Source organism: Mustela nivalis (genome assembly GCF_964662115.1).
Source record: "Mustela nivalis genome assembly, chromosome: 2".
NCBI classification, from domain to species: Eukaryota; Metazoa; Chordata; class Mammalia; order Carnivora; family Mustelidae; genus Mustela; species Mustela nivalis.
In genome coordinates this window covers 31,770,780-31,790,748 of record NC_139021.1, presented here as the reverse complement: position 1 = coordinate 31,790,748, position 19,969 = coordinate 31,770,780, and the positions used below count along the sequence as shown (strand labels likewise).

At 37.1% G+C, this 19,969-nt stretch overlaps 1 protein-coding gene across 3 annotated transcripts in view; it reads left to right on the top strand.

Moving 5' to 3' along the window:
• The window catches only part of ZFPM2 (zinc finger protein, FOG family member 2), a 448,624-nt gene that overhangs the window by 115,470 nt on the left and 313,185 nt on the right, over positions 1-19,969 (top strand). For all 3 annotated transcript variants that reach the window (XM_082720028.1, XM_082720027.1, XM_082720026.1), the window contains one exon: positions 1,904-2,005. In XM_082720028.1, coding sequence (XP_082576154.1) covers positions 1,904-2,005 — 102 coding nt within the window. The remainder of the gene's footprint in view (positions 1-1,903; positions 2,006-19,969) is intronic.

The window sequence follows — 19,969 nt, the reverse complement described above, 5'->3', positions numbered from 1 at the left end:
AAGAGAGAACTCAACCTTCAAAGATCCTTCAATTCCAGACATGGGGCTTGGTGGCGTGGGGTATGTTTAATTCTTTGTTACCCGCCAGAGCCAATGATCCTCTGTCATGGAAATGATGACAATGGAGCTGTCACTGGGCTTCTGCATGCTCTCTACTTTTATTCCACTTTTTAAGATGATTCATTTTGTGAAGCTATGTATTGAAATGAATAAAAAATGTAGAGAGTTTAAAGTTCGAAATTCATCAACATCACATTAATGTCAATTGTAATAATAATAGTTTCCTGAAAATTTTGTAATTTCTAGGTTACTTGTAAAGATTTTAAGAATTTGATGCATTTTTTTTTTGTGTGTGTGTGTGTGTATGTGTAATCATAAAGAGTTAAGTACTATTATAGATTTGGGCAACTATGTGGGAAATAGTGAACTGAATACTTCAGAGAAAGTCTAGGAGGGCAAGCAATTTAATTTAAAAAATTTAGGCATTATTAGATTCAAGGTTTAGTTGCCATGTTTTTGGTAGCAGTCTTTTTATTTCTGACATCACATTTTCTTGTATTCTGGGTTCTGATCTCTGTGATCATTGATAGTAGCTATATTATGGAATATGATTGTGTGTACACTGTGACCATGGAATACTTTCCTATAAAGCAGTTACTTTATCACTTAAAGTGAAGGTACTCATAAATTAGACTTTTGACTTACAAAATGCAATTGCACTGTTAATGTATCTTCTTTGCCATGACTGTATTTTGCTCAAAATATATTACATTTTCTTTTCTTATGTGGAAATGAAGGCATGAAATTCTGTGAACTAGTTACTCTTATCAGGAACAAGTATAGCTTGGGTGGCTCAGTCGGTTAAGCATCCAATGCTTGATTTCAGCTCAAGTCATAAGATCTGGGCCCTGCATTGAACTTTCAGTGGGGTCTGTGCTCGGCGTGTAGCCTGCTTAAGATTTTCTCTCTCTCTCTCTGTTTGCTCTCCGCACCCCGCCCCCACTGTCATGCTCTCTCCCTTCCTCTCTAAAAAAAGAAGGGAAGAAAAGAAAAGAACAAGTATAGCTTTATAGCTTCTTGCATTGTGAAGACTTGAGTCACTGGCTTATCTTATATACCACATAATGCTAATCATTTAACATGGCCTTTTTATATCCATTTAAAAAATACAATGAAGTTTTAACAAGTTTAAAGCTGGGGGGAAGCCTCAAAATATCTGCATTCAACCCAGCACAAAAATAGGTCTTACCCTAAGCCTTTAATTGTTTCTGTTTTGCTGTATCTTGCCTTTATAAAAATTATTATTTGGAAATATGGGAGCTAAATTTTTCTGTATTGAGAGCAGTATAGTCATTACATACTGCTTTTTAGTTTTCTTTATATATAATATTAATAAAACTCCTCTAGGGAAGTTCTTGTTTATAACCGTTAATTTCATTTATTCATTTATGGATGACTAATATTGATTTTCTTTATTGTAAAGCCATAGTAGATATGAAAATGATAAATCATGGGCATTTTATCTACATAATGACAACCATATGTAGCAAACATATACTTAGACAAATGCTAAGGACATCCCTTTGCCAGGATCTAAATGTCAAGTAGAGGGCGCCTGGATGGCTCAGTGGGTTAAGCCGCTGCCTTCGGCTCAGGTCATGATCTCAGGGTCCTGGGATCGAGTCCCGCATCGGGCTCTCTGCTCAGCAGGGAGCCTGCTTCCTCCTCTCTCTCTCTACCTGCCTCTCTGCCTGCTTGTAATCTCTCTCTGTCAAATAAATAAATAAAAAATCTTAAAAAAAAATAAAAAAAAAGTTTATAAAAAAAATAAAAAAATAAAAATAAATGTCAAGTAGAGAGCTTTAATTACTTCCCCTTCTCTCTGTGTGTCGGTGTTTTCCAGGTGATGATGAAGGAGTCCAGGAAACGGCAGAATCAGATGCAGACACACAGTCAGAAAAGCCAGGCCAGCCTGGAGTTGAGACAGACGATTGGGATGGTCCAGGTAGGACAGAAAACTTAAAATTCAACCATCTGTTGCTACTATCAGGAATTCACTTTTTTTTTCCTTTAAATTTTAATTAGGTTGTAAAACTCTTACAATCTCAGCTCGTGTGTGTGTGTGTGTGTGTTTACTAAGGTTATGGTAGAAGTTTAAATAAATGTCATTATTTAAAGAAGATTTTTTGAATCTTTTTGCTAAACTATAAAAACCAGTGTTACTTCTGCTTGAAATCTCTGTCTTTTTTTTATTACATAGTCATCTAAGAATTAGTTCATTCTCCTTGCTTTTATTTATTTTTTTTTTAAAAGAAATCTTTATGCTATATCTACATTCAAATTGGGAATGATTTTTAAACTTTTAAATAGGTAAAAATACTATAAAGAAATACTTTCAATTTAGTCATGTTGTAAATCATAGACTAAATCTCAATTTGTATTTAGAAGTTTAGACAATATCAACAGATACTCCCATCTGATTCAAGGTTTTGACAACATTTTAATTTTTATGAATGATAATTAAATTTGATTTTAAGAATCCTGACGTTGAACCATTTTGAGAAACACAAAAAAATGATCAAAATACTCCTACTAAACACCAGTATAATTTTATGGATATATGTACAGTTCATAAGAACTCAATCGGAAAAAAAAAAAAGAAAACCTTTATATTTGATGCCAAGTAATTTACAACTGGATGGTATATTTATAAATGGAGACTATTATGTCATAGGGCTTAAAAGATAGAAGCGAGTTTTTGAAATAGTTTTAGCCATAATTTCTAAAGCGGTAACATTTTTCATTAAGAAAGATCCCTATATTTCAATCACATTTTCACCCTTGCATGACTTTGCAAATTGCTCTCTGCTGTGCGTGAAGAAGAGAGGAACTCCAGTGGTAATTTTCTGAAATCAGCAGCTGGAAAATATAATGCAAACAAAAATGAAGATGCAGTATAGCTGATTATTATGATGTCATTTCTAATGTTATTCATGATACACACAAATGTTTGGATTCTGTATACTATAGCATAGTGGTTCTACAAGATTTTGGATCAAAATGTTTTATATTTAAAGTGCCATAATACCACCTTTTAAGAGTTTGAAAAAAGATGGAGACTTCTGGCATTTTCAAATTATTCCATAATGTTTCTGTCTTCTCGATGTAGGGAAGAACTCCTTTAATTAAAAAAAAAAAAAAAAAAAATCTTTGGAAAACTTTTTTTTTCTTGTAGATTACATTTAATTTAAGAAGGGTGGATGAAGTTTATACTGTATGGTTCTTTATTCATGGAATTAAGTATGTATATGCTACTTAGAAGAGTTTTTGCATTTAAAATTGGGTTAGATGGCCTTTTGGATATGCCTGCTTGCAAAGTGTGAGTTCTGGCTTCTCTCAATAGAGTCAGCTTGGAGGGGGAGGTTTTTTCCTTTCCTTGGGGCTGGGGCCCACAGTATTCCCTACAATTTGGGAGCAAGTAAGCAAACTCAGAAGGTGGTAAATTATTAAAAATGTAGTGCACAATCAATGCCACCTTTTTCAGGAATTTTTTCCAGAAGTAAACTGGCGCTGTTAGCTTACAGAAAGAGAGACAGAGAGGAGGAGCAAGGTGAAGAATGCTGTATCATTCAGGATGAGATTTTTCACTTTTGAGTTCAATTTAGTTTATGTGTCTGTGATTTAATGAAATTTTTGTTTAGCTGTTATCATGAAGATGTTTATGCTTTTTTCTGTGGCACATGAGACTATGTAAAAAGTTTAAGGGAAAAATGTATGTCTCTAAGCAGGTGGGTCTTTAAGAAAGTTCTTTTTCTGTATGTTGTAAAGTTGATCGCAGGTTTTTCCCTAGAGATACTTTACAGTAAAAAGGGTTTTCATGATTTTGAAACCCCCGAATTAATGGGGTTGATTCATAACAAAGGAATATCTGTTGGATGTTTATTTTTTAAGGTAGAAATTTCAGTCAGAACTTCAGTAGAAATTCCTTCAGTCAGAACAAAGATTAGGGGATGTTTTTTCACTTCTGCTATTGCCTAAATAATGATTATATAAATATTTTACCCCAATTTTTATTATTAGCGAAACATGGTTGGTACTTTCCAACTGTATCAAGGAGAGAAAATTGCCCAAATTTTAGTAACAGTTTCCCAACATGTTGAAAATTAAGCACTCTATTCTAAAGGTTTAACTTCAAATTCTGGATTTGTCACTCTGCTGAGTGATTTTTGACAAATTGTTTACTCTTTCTGTTCCTATATCTTCATTTGTAAAATGTAGAAAATAACGTTCACACTTCTTAGGGATTTTGTGGGAACTAAATCAGATCATACACATAAAATTCTACTCATTATTATTATGGCTTTGGAATTTTTGAGCCTTGAAGGAGACCCATTTAAAATTCTTAGCATTTTTTTTTAAAGTCCAGTAATATATCTGATACAATTTTTTAAAATACGAAGCATCTAGTTTTGAATTTAACCACAAATGATGGGTGAAGGCATGAGGTTATTAGGTGTGATTTCAAGGTTCCCCTAATTTAAAGTCTTCCCACCCAGTCCTGATAGTCACTCTAAGATAGATAGCTTTCTCTAAATAAAAATAGAACAGAATCAAAAGACCAGGAAATTATCTAAAGAATTTGAGGCATAGGGCTGACATCATTTAGGATGAATCAGGATTTATCTTATTTTTAAAGAGTTTGAAGGAGTTTGATTGAAGACGACTCCACAACCTTTCTTGATGGCTCAATTCAGTAATGAATCAACTCTTGTTTGAAGTGTTCGTTCCATTTTTATCAGACGCAAATCCCCCGGTGCCCATTATTTCTTCTTATGTGTTATCCAACTAAAAGGTACATTTAGTAATTGCTCACACCTTTGTTAACTCTTATGACTAGGCAGAACCTAAACAATCTTTAGAAAAATTATCTTACATTTGCAAACATTTCTACGGTGAAATTTTTTAATGTTCAAATAGTTGTGACGCTTACTTAAATATTCTTCAAGTTCTTATGAATCTCTCGCTGTTTGAAGAGAACGGTAGGGCCACACCAAACTAATAGAGTTCAGGCCAATGTAAAAGCATTATCTCATGATTTCACACAACTGTTTTTAAGTTTTACTTTCCTTTTTTGCTCTTAAAAAAATTACCGTGCTGTTACCTTGCTTGGAATCTAAGTGATATGTTATTTGATGTCTACTCTCTCTTCCTCTACAATTGCCTGTATTTCATTTCTGTCTCTTTTTAAAGTAAATACCCCTTCTTTTCTTTTATCCCCTCGAAAGCACTTCAGTTTACCAATAGTCCTATACATTTAATTATTCAATAAATAGTCATCATGCAGTAATAATTGTGGAAAGTGTAGGGGGACGTCCAAAGGCATTTCCCTTTTTTGATGCGCTTTCTCTTCTTTAATCTTTCAAAATGATTCATGGATTGTCACTGATGCAATCAATAATTAAGCATGAGAACCTACTGCTTTAAACTACAGAAGAAACTGGAAAAACTTTTTAGAGTCAGATCTATGTTCGCACTCTGACACTTAACAGTCTTGTGATCTCAAGCGTATTAAACGGCCAGGACCTCAGTTTGCTTATCTTTAAAATGGGAAGAATAGTATTACTTTGAAACTTTGTTATGTGGATTAAATTTGAAAGATGGTATATAGAAAGTATCTAGCGATAGCTCGGGAGAACTTGGGTTTTGGTAGATGTTAAGAGCCTTCCCTCACCCTAGAACCTCTCCTGCAATTAGAACACTGACCTCATTTTGAAAAACAGTGTTTACATCTCTGGCTCTCTAGCTTAAGAAATCTTTAGAACCACAATCCATGGCTGAAGTCTGGAATGTTGACTTCTGTGTTTAGGTGTAGAGGAAGACATGGGGGAGAGAATTCAGATAAATCACTGTAAATACATTCTTCACCTTTATGAAATGAGCACCTTAAAAATCACACCTTGCACCAACTCTAGGAATCTAGAGTTGTTGTAAGCTCTCTAGCTTACATTATTAAAAACATGGTTACTTCTTTTCACACCTGGAAATAGTAAATAGTCTGATTTCTCTGGTTTAATATTGAACATATCTAAGTTTACCATTTGGCTTACAACCACAATAACTGAAGTATCCAAGAACTTTAGTAAATGAATGTATCACATTATTCAAATTGTGCAAATAAGTACATATACCCCTAGGTAAGACATATTAATACAAATATGCACAGATACAAAATTTTGAGTGAGTAGTCACTTAGATTCTTTCTCATGGACTTATCAAGATAAGCATGCACTTTTATTTTGGGTCTTTACATGTTAAGCGCTTGAAGTGTTTCAATAATAATAAAGTAGGAAATCACACCTTGTATTGATGATTTGATAAATTATTGGAATAGAATGCAGAATTGTTTTTGTATTATGCATTCCAGAATAGCGTGACTTGCTCCTAGATTGTTAAGCTGAAATCTGAATTTCTGTCAGAGGTAAATTATTTTGGGGCAGTATAATTATAATGCATGGAAAAGACCAAAAATATTCCTTCCCTTTTTATCTTGGCCCTGTCACTTACGAATTGTGTGAGTTTAAGTTAAGTTTGAGCCTCAGTTTCTTCATTTATAAAATGGGGCAAATAATAATCACTACCTTATTCATGATATTTTCTGGGTAAAACCTGAGGTTTGGATCTTCATAATGCTCCATAAATCATTCTTATTATTTTTAGTATTATTTCAGCCTTTGTGCCCTAAAATCCATGACAATGCCTTACAGATGTTAAGCCCTCATTTAACATCTGTGTAGTGAATTAACTGCGCGAAATAATTTCGCTATGTAACATCACCATGGGATTATATGGCTGTGCTCTCTTCAGCTGGACTTAAAATGTGGTTCCATTAAAGGAATTTTAATGTAAGTAAAATTTTCCAGTGAATGTCTAGCATAAAATCAGATGCGTGTACTTGTTGAATCTGCACTACAAATTGATCACAAAATCTATCAGTAAGTTGCCTCGTTCAGCTGCTGTTCAACGTGAAGGGTACATGCAGATGTTGGGCTTGGTTCTGCTTTGTGCCTCAAATGGAGTGTTTTGCATAAAGTGGAATGGTAGCTGGAAGATAGAAGCACACACTAATGATACAGGGTCCCCCCCACCCCCCTTTACCAGTCCAAAGAAGGGCTTGGAGATTACAGTTCTGATTTCGTTTCCTTTTTGATTGGGAAAATGTGGTAGATATAAGATCTGGGAAATGCCATTTGAAGTAAATTAACAGAAACCTATGAAACATAGTTAACCATAGATATAGTCTGACAGTAAGAAGAATATTGTGAGAAGCGGAGGAAATCGTAGAATGACTGTGTATTACTCTGACAGTGAATTGGTATTATCTCTGCTATCAGATAATGCAGTTATCATTAATTTTCACATTTGCATTTCAATCTTTGGAAGGAAATGACTCTTGCCGGATGAAGATAAGAGCTCTGTACCACTATAATGAACCATCATTTTATCCCAATGCTTTGTGTCCATATGAAAATGAGGCAGGGAGGGGTGTGTGTGTGTGTGTGCGCGCGCGCCTATGTGTGGGTGTATGTGAGTGTGTTTGGGGGTGTCAGAAAAACGTATAGCAAAGTGTCAAAAATTGCTACAGACTTTTGAGCCCCTTATGAAACAAGAGGGGGTCAAAATAAATCTTCTGTAATGTAGTTAAGTGGATATCGGATTAAAAGATGAAAGCCTTACTCTTTGTAGAACAGAATGCCACATAAACTCAGTAAAAAAGTTCCTTTTATCTTATTTCTTTACTCCAGTTTTCACTCTCATGTAGAATTAGGGCACACATAAACCCAACCAAAAAAAAAAGTAGGTTGGAGGCAAAGTACTTAACGATTATTGTTAGGAAAGATACATCTTTGAGTTATAAAGTCCTGCATAAAATAGATCCTTAATCCAATCACCTTCAATCCAGTGGTTTTACATTCTCACTCTGTGCTACTGAAACAGACTAGAAATTGTAGATGAAGCCTTTGAATGCTGTTGATGTTAGTGGAACACCAGCCAGTGAGCCTACACAAATAAGGTCTACGCCCTACATCAAAAGTTTATTATTAAACATGGTTTTGCATAATATAAGTTAAAACATAAATCTAGTATTGCTGTTTCACAGTTTGCCTACTTTGATTAGCTACTCACCCTCAGTTGTGTTAATAAGGGGGCTTTCATTATGCTCTTTCCTGCTGAGCCATAATTTAGCTTAGAATTCTCCTCCATAAGCGCTCCAGGAAGATACTACCAGTAAGTAGGGATTCACATATAAGAGAAACCTTTGCTCTGCCTTTTAGAACCTCTTTAATTAAAACATATGCATCAAAAATATTTGTTTTGGCACAAGGATTTTTAGCATCCGTTGTTTTTCTTGACTCAGAATTTTGCCCTGAAAAAAAGAAAAATCACCAAAAATATGATCGGCTCTCATCTCTGGAAAGTTGAGTTGAAAACTCAAAAAAGTTTAGTTGAAAACTAAACCTTTTCATTATTTGTTTTTATTTTGTCTGGGTCAGAAAAGGACTTACCTGGGCTCAGAAGAAATAAAGAACAATACGAGAACTTGCGTTGAAAGTCTTTTAAAAATATGGAAAGTCAAAGCAAGTGCGTACAGACACATACACTTGCAGTAAATGGGCCACAAACTTAGAACTAGATTGCTAGAAGACTGTTTGGAAGGGTTGTTTTGATTTGATTTCATCATAAGATGAAAGAAATTGGTTAGTTAGGCAAACATTTATTAATTCAACTATATACTGAGTATCAAATATATGCACTGCTCTGTGCCAGACTCAAGGACGTGCAACAGTAAAGAAGCCATGGTGGTCTCTGCCTCCGAGAGTTTATGCTGTCTCAGAAACTGCAAAGTGTACTAATAATGATTTTTTGAGTGCATACTGCTTCTATGATAGCTGTTCTACAGAAAAAAATAGCAATGATACCCTCCACTGCGTTATGAGGGCTGGGAGTCAGTAATGACTTATCTGAGGAAAAAAATGTTTTAAATTGGTTTGTTTTTATTTTAAATTTTTATATTTTAATATGCAAAGTTTAAAATACACATGAAATAAGATGAATGTGTATGTTGAATCCCCACATATCTGTCACGCCGCTTCAAACATTACCAACTTTCTGCCAGCCTGGTTTCATGATTTTCCTTTTATCTTTCTCTCTCTTTCTATGTATCTGTCTATATTTTAAAGCATTTCACAGAAAACATGCTATTTCACCCATAAGTACTTTGGTATGTCTCTTTAATAAATAGGGGCTTTTGTTTAAAACATAACCACAAACAATGGCATTATAACATATAGAAAATCACTCAATATTATCAGACACCCAATTTGTCTTCACGTTTTCCCAGTTATCTCAAAAAGTGTCTTCATGTTTGGTTTGTTCAAATCAGGATTTGGAGAAGGTCCACGTGTTGGTTGATACGATTCTCAAGTCTTTTGAATTTTCCCCAACTCCTCTCTCTCACGTATTTGTTAGAGAAACCAGTGTATTTATCCTGGGCTATTGTTCACATTCCAAATTAGGTAGATTACATGCCAGGACTGTTGTGTAACATGCTTCTCTGTCCCCCATTCATTCATTTATTTATTAAGATTTACTTATTTATTTGAGAGAGAGCGAGTACAGGGGGAAAGGGGCAGAAGGAGAGAGAGGGAGAGTCGGTCCCAAGCCAACTCCATGCTGAGTGCAGAGCCTGATGCGGGGCTCAATCTTAGGACCCTGAGATCATGATCTGAGCTGAAACTTGGGGTCAGACGCTCAGCCAGCTGCACCATCCAGGCACTCTTATCCCCCATATTTCTTATAAATTGGTAGCTGAACCTAGATCCTTGAATACATTCAGATTCAATAGGCGATAATATTACATATACCTTGCTGGGTGCTTTCTTTTGGTTCCTATCAGTAGGTACACAAAGCTGGGATGTCCCGCCTGTCGTGGTACCGCAGTGTGCCAGGAGGTTCATGTATGGCCAGCCTGATCCATCCATTATGAAGTTTTCCATTCAACTCCTCACCTCGTGATTATTGCTAAGATCCGTATATCATTCAGGCTTGTACAATTGTGGTTTTTACATTTCATCATCCCTTCTGTATTATTAGCTAATATTACTATCTTCTAAAAAAATTTTTCATCGTCCACTATTGAATTACCCCTAAATAATAAAGGAAATAAAGAAATAAATGCGCTTAATTCTTTTTCATTATTTACATATTTCAGAATCATAAAGAGTAGAAAGAGTGCTATAAGATGAGGCTATTAGGGGTGCCTGAGTGGCTCAGTGGGTTAAGCCTCTGTCTTCAGCTCAGGTTATGATCCCAGAGTCCTGGGATCAAGCCTCACATCGGGCTTCCTGCTCAACCAGGAGCCTGCTTCCTCCTCTCTCTCTGCCTGCCTCTCTGCTTACTTGTGATCTCTGTCTGTCAAATAAATAAATAAAATCTTAAAAAAAAAAAAAAGATGAGGCTGTTAAAATAAGCAAGTCTCAGGGATTCAGGGCCCTGTACCCCACGATACCATTGTTGGATTCAACTTCAAGATCCGTGTGAGGGCATGTTGTACATATAAGCTGCATGCTCGTATTTGCGTTAAAAATAAACTGCTCTGACGGCCTGGAGAGAGTGGATAGAAGAAGGTCAATAAGAAGCAAGAGTCTTATCTAGAGATGACAGTGGTTTATAGAGAGCTCTGGAGGTATTTGAGGATGTGATTGAGAGTGGCCTGCTCAACTTCGAGTATTTCTTGCCATTCACTGAGATGGGGAAGACTGAAGGAAAAAGCATGGTTGGAGGAAAGATAAGTTGGATTTTTCCCATGTCTAGTTGGCAGTTTTCATGAGACATCCAAATGGAGTTGTTGAGTAGAATGTTGGCTATAAAGGCCAGACGCTTGGAGAGAGGTCTGGTCTAGAGACAGAAACTGGACCCAGCAATGTATGCACGGCAGTGGCATTCATTGGAATAGATAGAATTGCCTGGGGTGGGAATATATATAAGAAGGCTTGGACATGAAGCTTGAAAAACTCCGTTCTCTTGCCGGAGGATAGAAAAAGAAGTGTCACCAAAGGAGACTGATAAGGAGTAGCCAGCCAAGATGGAGAAAACCAGGAGAATATAATCATTTTTAAGAAAGACCAAGTCACACTTGGGCTAATTGCTGTTGAGGTCAAACAGAGATTTAAAGACTCCTTGAATTTAACATGCCAATATTAGTGTATTTAACTCGAACTATTTCAGTGAAGCTCTGGTAGCAGAAACCAGACGGTGATAGGTTGGAGTGGGAGGGAAAGGTAAGCAAATGGAGTCAGCTATGATAAACGACTATTCTTGAGTGTTCTTGGTAAATAAAGGTATAACATTTAGGTTACTATGACACTCTGTTGGTAAATTGTTATCCTTTACCTCTTATTTCTACCTAAGAATTTTTCCAACTTTAGAGTTTAGAAATATGCCTTCAGAGAACTTTATATTCCTGTATTAAACTATTCTGAATCCACTCTCCATTAACCTAACAGATTATTTTAAAGTTAGTTTTTGTTGCTTTCCCCATCGTATCTTCAGACTTTACAGTATGCATTTTTGTCATTTCTTTAAAATTTTATCATTTCAACTTTAACTCCTAATAACTTTGATTTACCAAATACTTTCGTGGGTTTGTTTTGTTTTTTTTTTTTTGAGGTTTGTCACTTTTAATGTAATTTATATGTTAAATTTGATAACATATGATAATGTACTATAAATTTGATATGGGTTAGAGGTATGCTTTCCATCCTTTCCACTATCCACACTGATAACCAGCACTATTTCGTTACTGTTATTTTTGTTGTTTTAATCAGGAGCACATTTGGACCTTGGAAATTATTCTGCATCTTCCTAATGAACTCCTACACTTGCTTCTAAGATTGACACTTGGAGCTTGCAATGTATCGCTCATAAGTGTAACTTGCATAAGCTTGCCAGATCTTGTACTTCTTCCCCTGCACCTTTGTAGACCCAGGACCCACTGAATTAATTAATTTAATTAGTTCAGGCATTTATTGGAGAATAACTGTGTGCCAGACTCTAAAGATAAAAAGATCACTTGGGTTCAGACTACCTTCCGAAAGCTCATAATACACAGCAGAAGACAGATAAATGATGAGATAATTAAAACACATTGGTATGGATTCCATTGCAGAGGCATGTACAGTGTGCAATGGTAGCAAAGAGAGAAGAGAGTCATCTACTGAGGAGTGGGAGAGAGGGTGGGGCGGTGGCCAGCAGATCCGCTGTCACGGAGGGAGAAAGGAAGGGTTGCTGGCGCTGGTGGTGAAGCATCGTGCTGATGAGGAACAAGGATGATAATAGCCCTTCAGGTGATCCCAATGGCAGAGTGATAAATTCACACTGGAGACACTCCAAATTGTTATTCATGCATAGAAAGTGTTTAGTTTTTTTGCAAAAGTGAATTCCATACCATGGGTCTTAGGCTTGCTGCCATTTTGCCTATCTAAAAGATGGCACTTTCCAGTTAGATCTGCCCTACCCTGCCATTGACACCCTCAAAGGCATGATCTTTCCTATCACTCTGAGGGATGGAGGGGCTCTCTCTGAAAGACTGCAGAAGCAGTATCTTCAAGTCACAGGTGGGAATCCAGACTTAGACAAGAAGCTACCTTTCAAAGGTCTGTTACATCTATGAACTTCTAAAAGAGTGACAGTAAAAGAGTTCGGTAAAAGGTCAGTGAGGAAACCATAAAGAAACCTTACTGCTACTTGGGCCATTGCCTGGGAATATAATAGTAAAGCAAAACCTCTAGTGGCCTAGCGGGTCTTGCCTGTTGTTTGGAAATGAAGTTGACTCTTGAAGGTTCTTGGAGCATTTTGGGGGGAGTAAGAAAGGAAGGCTCAAAAGGGAGAGTCTGAGCTTCTTATAAACAGCAGAGTCTTTCTTGGCAGAATTTCTGGGGCCCTTAATTTAGGGATACATAAAAGAGAATTGCAATGTGCTGTATGTTTAAAAAATGCTTTCTTATTGAATACATTGTCACATGCAGGAAAGTAATGAAAATAACATATTGGGTGCTAAACATAAGCTTTTATTGAGTAAATACACAGAGAATCAAATCAAAGACCTTTTTTTTTTTCTTTTTGAGTTTTCATGGCAAAATCTCCTGAAGGAACTAGAAGCATAACATGCATTTCAACTGACACCCTGTGTAAAAACAGTGACAGGTCTTCCCGATTGAGTGGAATTTTAACAAATTCTTTGGCTTTCCCCTCCCATTACGTTTTTCATGTTAAATAATATGCAATTAATTAACGTAAATATTTAAGTCAGTGACTATAATAATAAAGGTAGGTATTTTATTATTTATTAAATACATGTTATATATATGAATATAGATAATATGAAATAATCAAGATTATTACATTTTTGAACACTGTATTTATAATGTAAATAAAACAGAACAAATGCATGAGTACATTCCAAGAGACTGGAAACATGGCATGTCTTACAGAATTAAGTAAAATGTAAGCCAGACTGGGAATATCAAAGTGACTGAGTATCTGAGATTGACAGCACTGATTTTCAGCATTTTAAACAAAAAAATGTATCATTTAATTTTATGGTATTTCAATGATTTTTTTTTTTTTAAGATTTTATTTATTTGACAGGGATCACAAGTAAGCAGAGAAGCAGGCAGAGAGAGATGAAGGGAAACAGGCTCCCCGCTGAGCAGACAGCCCAATGTGGGGCTTGATCCCAGGACCCTGGGATCATGACCTGAGCCGAAGGCAGAGGCTTTAACCCACTGAGCCACCCAGGCACCCCTCAATGATATTTTCTATATAAGAGCATCTCAGACAAGCCAAAGGAAAAGAGGAAAGAAGAAAACATCTTCCATCCTCAGAGTGCTAACCATTACAGTTGCCTCTACCCATTTTTTCTTTTAAATTAGGTGTTTTCCAAGAAGATTACTGTCTTTTTCAGTCAAGGGTATTTTTCATTACTCTAAAAATTGAATAAATATAAACAATAATTACTGTAATGCGAATCATGCAGCAGTAGTTAGATAAGGGATTAGATGAAGTAAAATTATAAGAAAGTTATGCCTGCCATTTTTAATTCTGTAGCTGGACGAAGTAAGTTTTCTTAAAATTGTTTTTTCATTGTTGAAGAAGCCACTTAAGTGGGCCTTCTTAATTATGGAACTACCAGGCAAATAAGAGCCTGGGTCTTTCCAACGGGGTGCCAGAGCCCTTTGTCCCTTTGCCAAAAACACACCCAGTATCTTGGAAATCTAACTGCTCTGGAGAAATGCACACATTATTTTTTGGGGAGAGGATGGAGGTGGGTTTGCGTATGTATTGCTTTCGGTGGGGCAATCCCCCAGTTGGGGGGTATGTTGGTCTGCTCTGGCGGCCATAACAGAATACCACAGGTTGCCTGGCGTAGACAATAGCGATTGAGTTTTTTCACAGCTCTGGAGGCTGGAAGTCCAAGACCAAAGTGCCTGCAGGGTTGGTTTCTGGTGAGACTTCCCTTCTTGGCTTGTCGATGAGATGGCCATCTCCTCAGTGTGTCCTCAGAGGGCTTTTTCTCTGTGCTTGCATAATTCCGCTGCCTCTTCTTACATGGACATCATTCCTGTTGGATGAGGGGTCCAGCCTGATGGCCTTATTTCACCTTTCTACCTCTGTAAAGGCCCTGTCTCTACCTACAGTCATGTTGAGAGTTTAAACTTCAACCTATAATCTTGGGAGGGACACATTCCACCCACAACAGGTGGGACTGGGTGGTCTTCTCCAAAGCTGGCTGGCAGGGAAAGGACACCAAGGACAGGTTTCTGGAAAACAGCCAAAGCCAGGACTCAACAATAGGGCCTTAGGTTTTAACAGAAGGCTGTTTTTGTTTTTTTTTTTCATCCTTTGTTCCTCAGTCTGGAACTCCTTGTGGGACCAGCTAATGTGTACTAGGGTCTTGCTCTGGCTCATCTGAAATGTGGGTGTGAATTAAGTGAACTGAACCATGAAGCCTAAGGAAGGCACCATAGCAGGTCGTACAGGAGCTGAGCCCGACTGGCTGTGACCTTGCTCGAGAAGGAGAATCCACTGTCCTATCCAGGAATGGTTTTCAATAATGACACCAAGGAATCAAGAGCAAAGCAGGGGCTCCCGTGGCCTAATTAATCAGCCTGGAATTTGGAAGTGGGGCTGGCTCTTGGGGGTTCCTGGAAAATTGGGGAGGAGGTATAAAGAAAAAAGTTCTCAAGAGGGAGAGGCTTAACTTCTTGCTAACAGAAGTTTTACCATAAGCTCACGAAGGAGGGTAATACAGGTCACTGAAGAACAGGAAATGAGGCACCTGTCTCTGCTCTGGGAGGCCAGTTAAGGCCTCTTTACTTTGGGAGCATAGAGATATTTAACAGATGGAAAAGAAGAGGAGAAAAAACATTCTACCGTTCCAGGCAGAGTATAACCTACTCGGCGTTAACACAGAGAGGGAACAGTGGTCGGGGTGAGACCGGGACTGACATTAGACAACTAGGCAACAGCGTGTTGCAGTAGTTCTGGTCAGACAGTAGAGACTTGGGTAAAGGTCATTGGCATTGTTATAAGTATTTGTGTTCATTGTGAAAATGGGTTGGAAAATGGTCTCAGAGGAAAAGGAGTGTTTCCTCACCTAAACCCCAAGCACAGGAAAGCAGCGATCTGTAACTGCTGTTGGGGAGAAATCCAGAAACTGCTGGAGTCCAGAGTCTCTGCTCTGATCCTTTGTCACACACACACATGTGCACACACACACACGCAGACACATGTACACACACACACATACACACACACATAGTTCTTTTTTTTTTTTTAAGCTTTTATTTATTTATTTGACAGACAGAGATCACAAGTAGGCGGAGAGGCAGGCAGAGAGAGAGGAAGGGAAGCAGGCTCCCCACTGAGCAGAGAGCCCGATGCTGGCTGGATCCCAGGACCCTGAGATCATGACCTGAGCTGCAGGCAGAGGCTTTTTTTTTTTTTTTTTTTTTTTTAGATTTTATTTATTTATTTGACAGACAGAGATTACAAGTAGGCAGAGAGGCAGGCAGAGAGAGAGAGGAGGAAGCAGGCTCCCTGCTGAGCAGAGAGCCTGATGCGGGACTTGATCCCAGAACCCTGAGATCATGGCCTGAGCCAAAGGCAGCGGCTTAACCCACTGAGCCACCCAGGAGCCCCCCCCCCCCACACACATATTTCTTTTGAGCAATGTGAAAACAAGAGTTCTAGTGGTGGCCAGGACAAAATAAACCTTTATTTTCATTCTGTAGGGATAAGTAAAATGCTTTATTCATTATGAAAAAAATCTTTTAACTATTTTGTTATTAAATTTTATAATTATCTTCACATTTTATATTACATTGGGAGATAAATATGAGATTTCAAGCATTCAGCCACATATAATGTACCTCTTTTCCCCACCATTTTGACAGATTAGTGTGACTTACAGGAAAAAAATTGTTTGATTTTAAAGAACAAGTAGATATTTTTGAAAAGCACAAATCATTCATTAAAAATCTTAATTACAATTATGTGACAAAATTAATTTTCTCTAAAATAGGCTTTTCTGTCTGGAAAATGGAAGTGAATTATTTTAAGAACTCATATAACTTAAGGCTAACATTTCATGCTAATAATTAATGATTAATATATAGTAGAATATTTTAGCACATTTTAAAATTAAAGAAGAGGTTGTTAGTTAACTCAGCTTTGTAGATCTTACTATTTTTTTTGACTTTTATAGGTAAACATAATAAAATTAAAAAATAGTTATCAGATATTTTAATAAAGTAAAATGAAGTTGCCGTTATAGGTAACTATTACAGAAATGCATGAAATACTTCAACTATGCTTTAAAAGCACATGAAATTAATAATACTTTTGATTCCCTCTGGGCTTTTAATATTATTAAATTTATATAATTCAAGACATTTGCTCTAGTTGGCTCATTGATATTCATCTTAAGAAATTCTAAAACGTAAAATTAAAGTACTGATAAAGGTAAAATAAGAAAATAAGATGACCTAAAGTAATAAAAATAGAAACTAGTGTCTAGAATTAAGGTTGAAATCATAAAGCTGTGTTCTGGGCAGTATTTTCCTCTTCTGTGAATCTTTTAGCTTTCTCCTTTGCATTCATATCTCAAACACCTGATATTTATTAAGTTTACTATGTGCCAGTTACTGTTATAGGCACGAAGAATATAAAAGTAAACACATTCTCATAATTTTCCCTCGTAACAACTCTAGGAATATTATTTCTCTCCTAATAAGGAAACTGAGGCTCAGGAATATTGGGTACCTTGTCCAATGTCACAAAGCAAACAATCATGAAAGTGAAATTAAGCATCTTGACTTCAGAGAATTATGCCCATCACTACATCTTTTTCTCTAGTTTTCACACAATGCCTCCTTCTTGATTATGGCACCTGTTGTTTGCTACCATATATTTTTTTTTAATTTTTTTTTTTTATAAACATGTATTTTTATTTCCAGGGGTACAGGTCTGTGAATCACCAGGTTTACACACTTCACAGCACTCACCAAAGCACATACCTTCCCCAATGTCCATGTTTGCTACCATATTTTGCTATCCTTTCATCTAACTAGGGGGGAGGGGTCTATCTTTTTCCTTTGTTAAAATATCAACAAGGAAATAACCTTTATTTTTCATTAAAACCTTCCATTAAATTTCATTTATATTGTAATCTTTTGTGTGTGGATTCTCAAGCTTCATTTCTAGCACAAAACTTTTTGGTTACTATGTATAATTTCATCGTTTATCTGGCTTTGTCCTGGAAAAACGTAATAATCCTAACAGCCACCATTCCTTGAGCATCCTGATTCCACTCACTGAACTTTGTTTTACAGTTGAGGAAGCTGAGGCTTAAGAAATTTAGCAATGAGGGGGCGCCTGGGTGGCTCAGTCATTAAGCTTCTGCCTTCAGCTCAGGTCATGGTCTGAGGGTCTGGGATGGAGCCCCTAACTGGGCTCCCTGCTTAGCAAGAAACCTGCTTCTCCCTCTCCCACTCGCCCTGCTTGCATTCCCTCTCTTGCTATCTCTCTTTCTCACTGTCAAATAAAAAAATTAGATCTTAAAAAACAAAAACAAAAACAAAAACAAAAACTTAGTAATGTAGCTGAGAAGTGACTCAGCCAGGATTTCCACTGAAAGTAGCAATCAGTAATGCTGACAACGCCCCTTTAAAGGACACTCCTATTTCCCGCGGAACTACAAGAGTGATTTTTTTTTTTTTATTACCTCCTTTAATTCTCACCACATGCCTGAGAGGTTATTCCTATTTTATAGGTGAAGTTGTTAAGTGACAGAGTGGTTAGGTAGCTAACCTAGTCTCCCGCTGCTAGTAAAGGCAAGCCTGTAAGTTGGTAGGGTAATGGAGATGAAAAGTGCTTTCAAATTCTGCTATAAGGGCTTAACAGCTCTGCAGATGTGGACAGCTCACTTGCTATTGCCCCTCAACTTTCTCATCTCTAAAATGGGACTGCTATAAATACCTGCTTCCCCAGGGCTTGGGGAGCGTTACATGAATGGAGTACTGAGAAGAGGGCACAGAGTAAGTACCGTGTAAGTGATACAGATAGAACATCATCAGCATCATCTTCATTTACTTTGTAACCAGGCTTTCTTCTTCTTTATTTTTTTTTAAAGATTTTATTTGTTTATTTGACAGACAGAGAGAGAGAGAGAGATCACAAGTAGGCAGAGGCAGGCAGAGAGAGGGAAAAGCAGGCTCCCCACTGAGCAGAGAGCCTTATGCAGGGCCTGATCCCAGGACCCTGAGATCATGACCTGAGCCAAAGGCAGAGGCTTAACCCACCGAGCAACCCAGGTGCCCCACCAGGTTTTCTTCTGTCTTAAATCTCACTTCAACCTTGTTTCCTTTTCTCCATTAGATTTCCTAGTTTTGAACGGCCAGAGAAATACTGAGTCATTTGTATGGATTTTGTTTAGAAAACTGGGGTCTTTCATAGCATTCAACACCCTTGTTTAGAATATATCTTCCAGCCAAACTTGAAGTGCTAAACCGTTTTAGGTTTTAGAAAAGTTATTTAGGCTTTTGTCCAGTCTCATTCCATGAAGATAACTTATTTAAAAAAAAAAAAATGAAATCTAAAATGATAGAATGAATTATTAAAATAGACAAAAGAAAATATGGACTGGGAAGCAATAGAGGCAGAGATAATGTAATGACGTGACTGTCTGAATCAGAGAGTTTAAGATCATTGCTGGAAAAGGGTCCCAAATCCCTACTTCTCTCCTGAGCTCTGTTCTCTGTACTATTCCCTCGGTCTCTGGAGGGCCTTGCATTTTTTCAAAACTGCTTTCCTATCCCTCTTTCCTTTTCTCCTTTTCTTCTTGGGACCTAACCTTCGCAGACTTCCTCAGACATGCTTGCTGAATTGTTTTCACGAGATCTCTATCCTTAATCAGTTTTATATCTTTTTCATTTTATGATCCATCCAGAACTACTCTGTTCCCTCTCAGAAGAAGAAATCAGAAAGTGCCAAGTGTGACTAAGTCCTTCCTCCTGTGTTTTCAAAAAGCACTGGCTGCTTGCTATCGGGTATGCTTTTACAGAAGTTCCTTTTTTTGAAAAAAAAAAAAAAATCAAGTACATGCTTATCGTTATTTTTAAAAAACCTCCACTGGGCCAATGAATTCCATAGAACTGGAAAAAAATAAAATTTGCCATGAATGGTGGATGATACTGGTATTCAGTAGGGAGCTCTTCAAAACTAGACCAAACGCAGAAGACATTTTTGCCGTTTTCAATTTGTGAGAAAATGATTTCATTAGCGAGGGGGGGAAAAGAGAGAGAGAAAACCATCGGTGGGAATGTTGGAGAATGCAGGCTCCTGAGGAGAC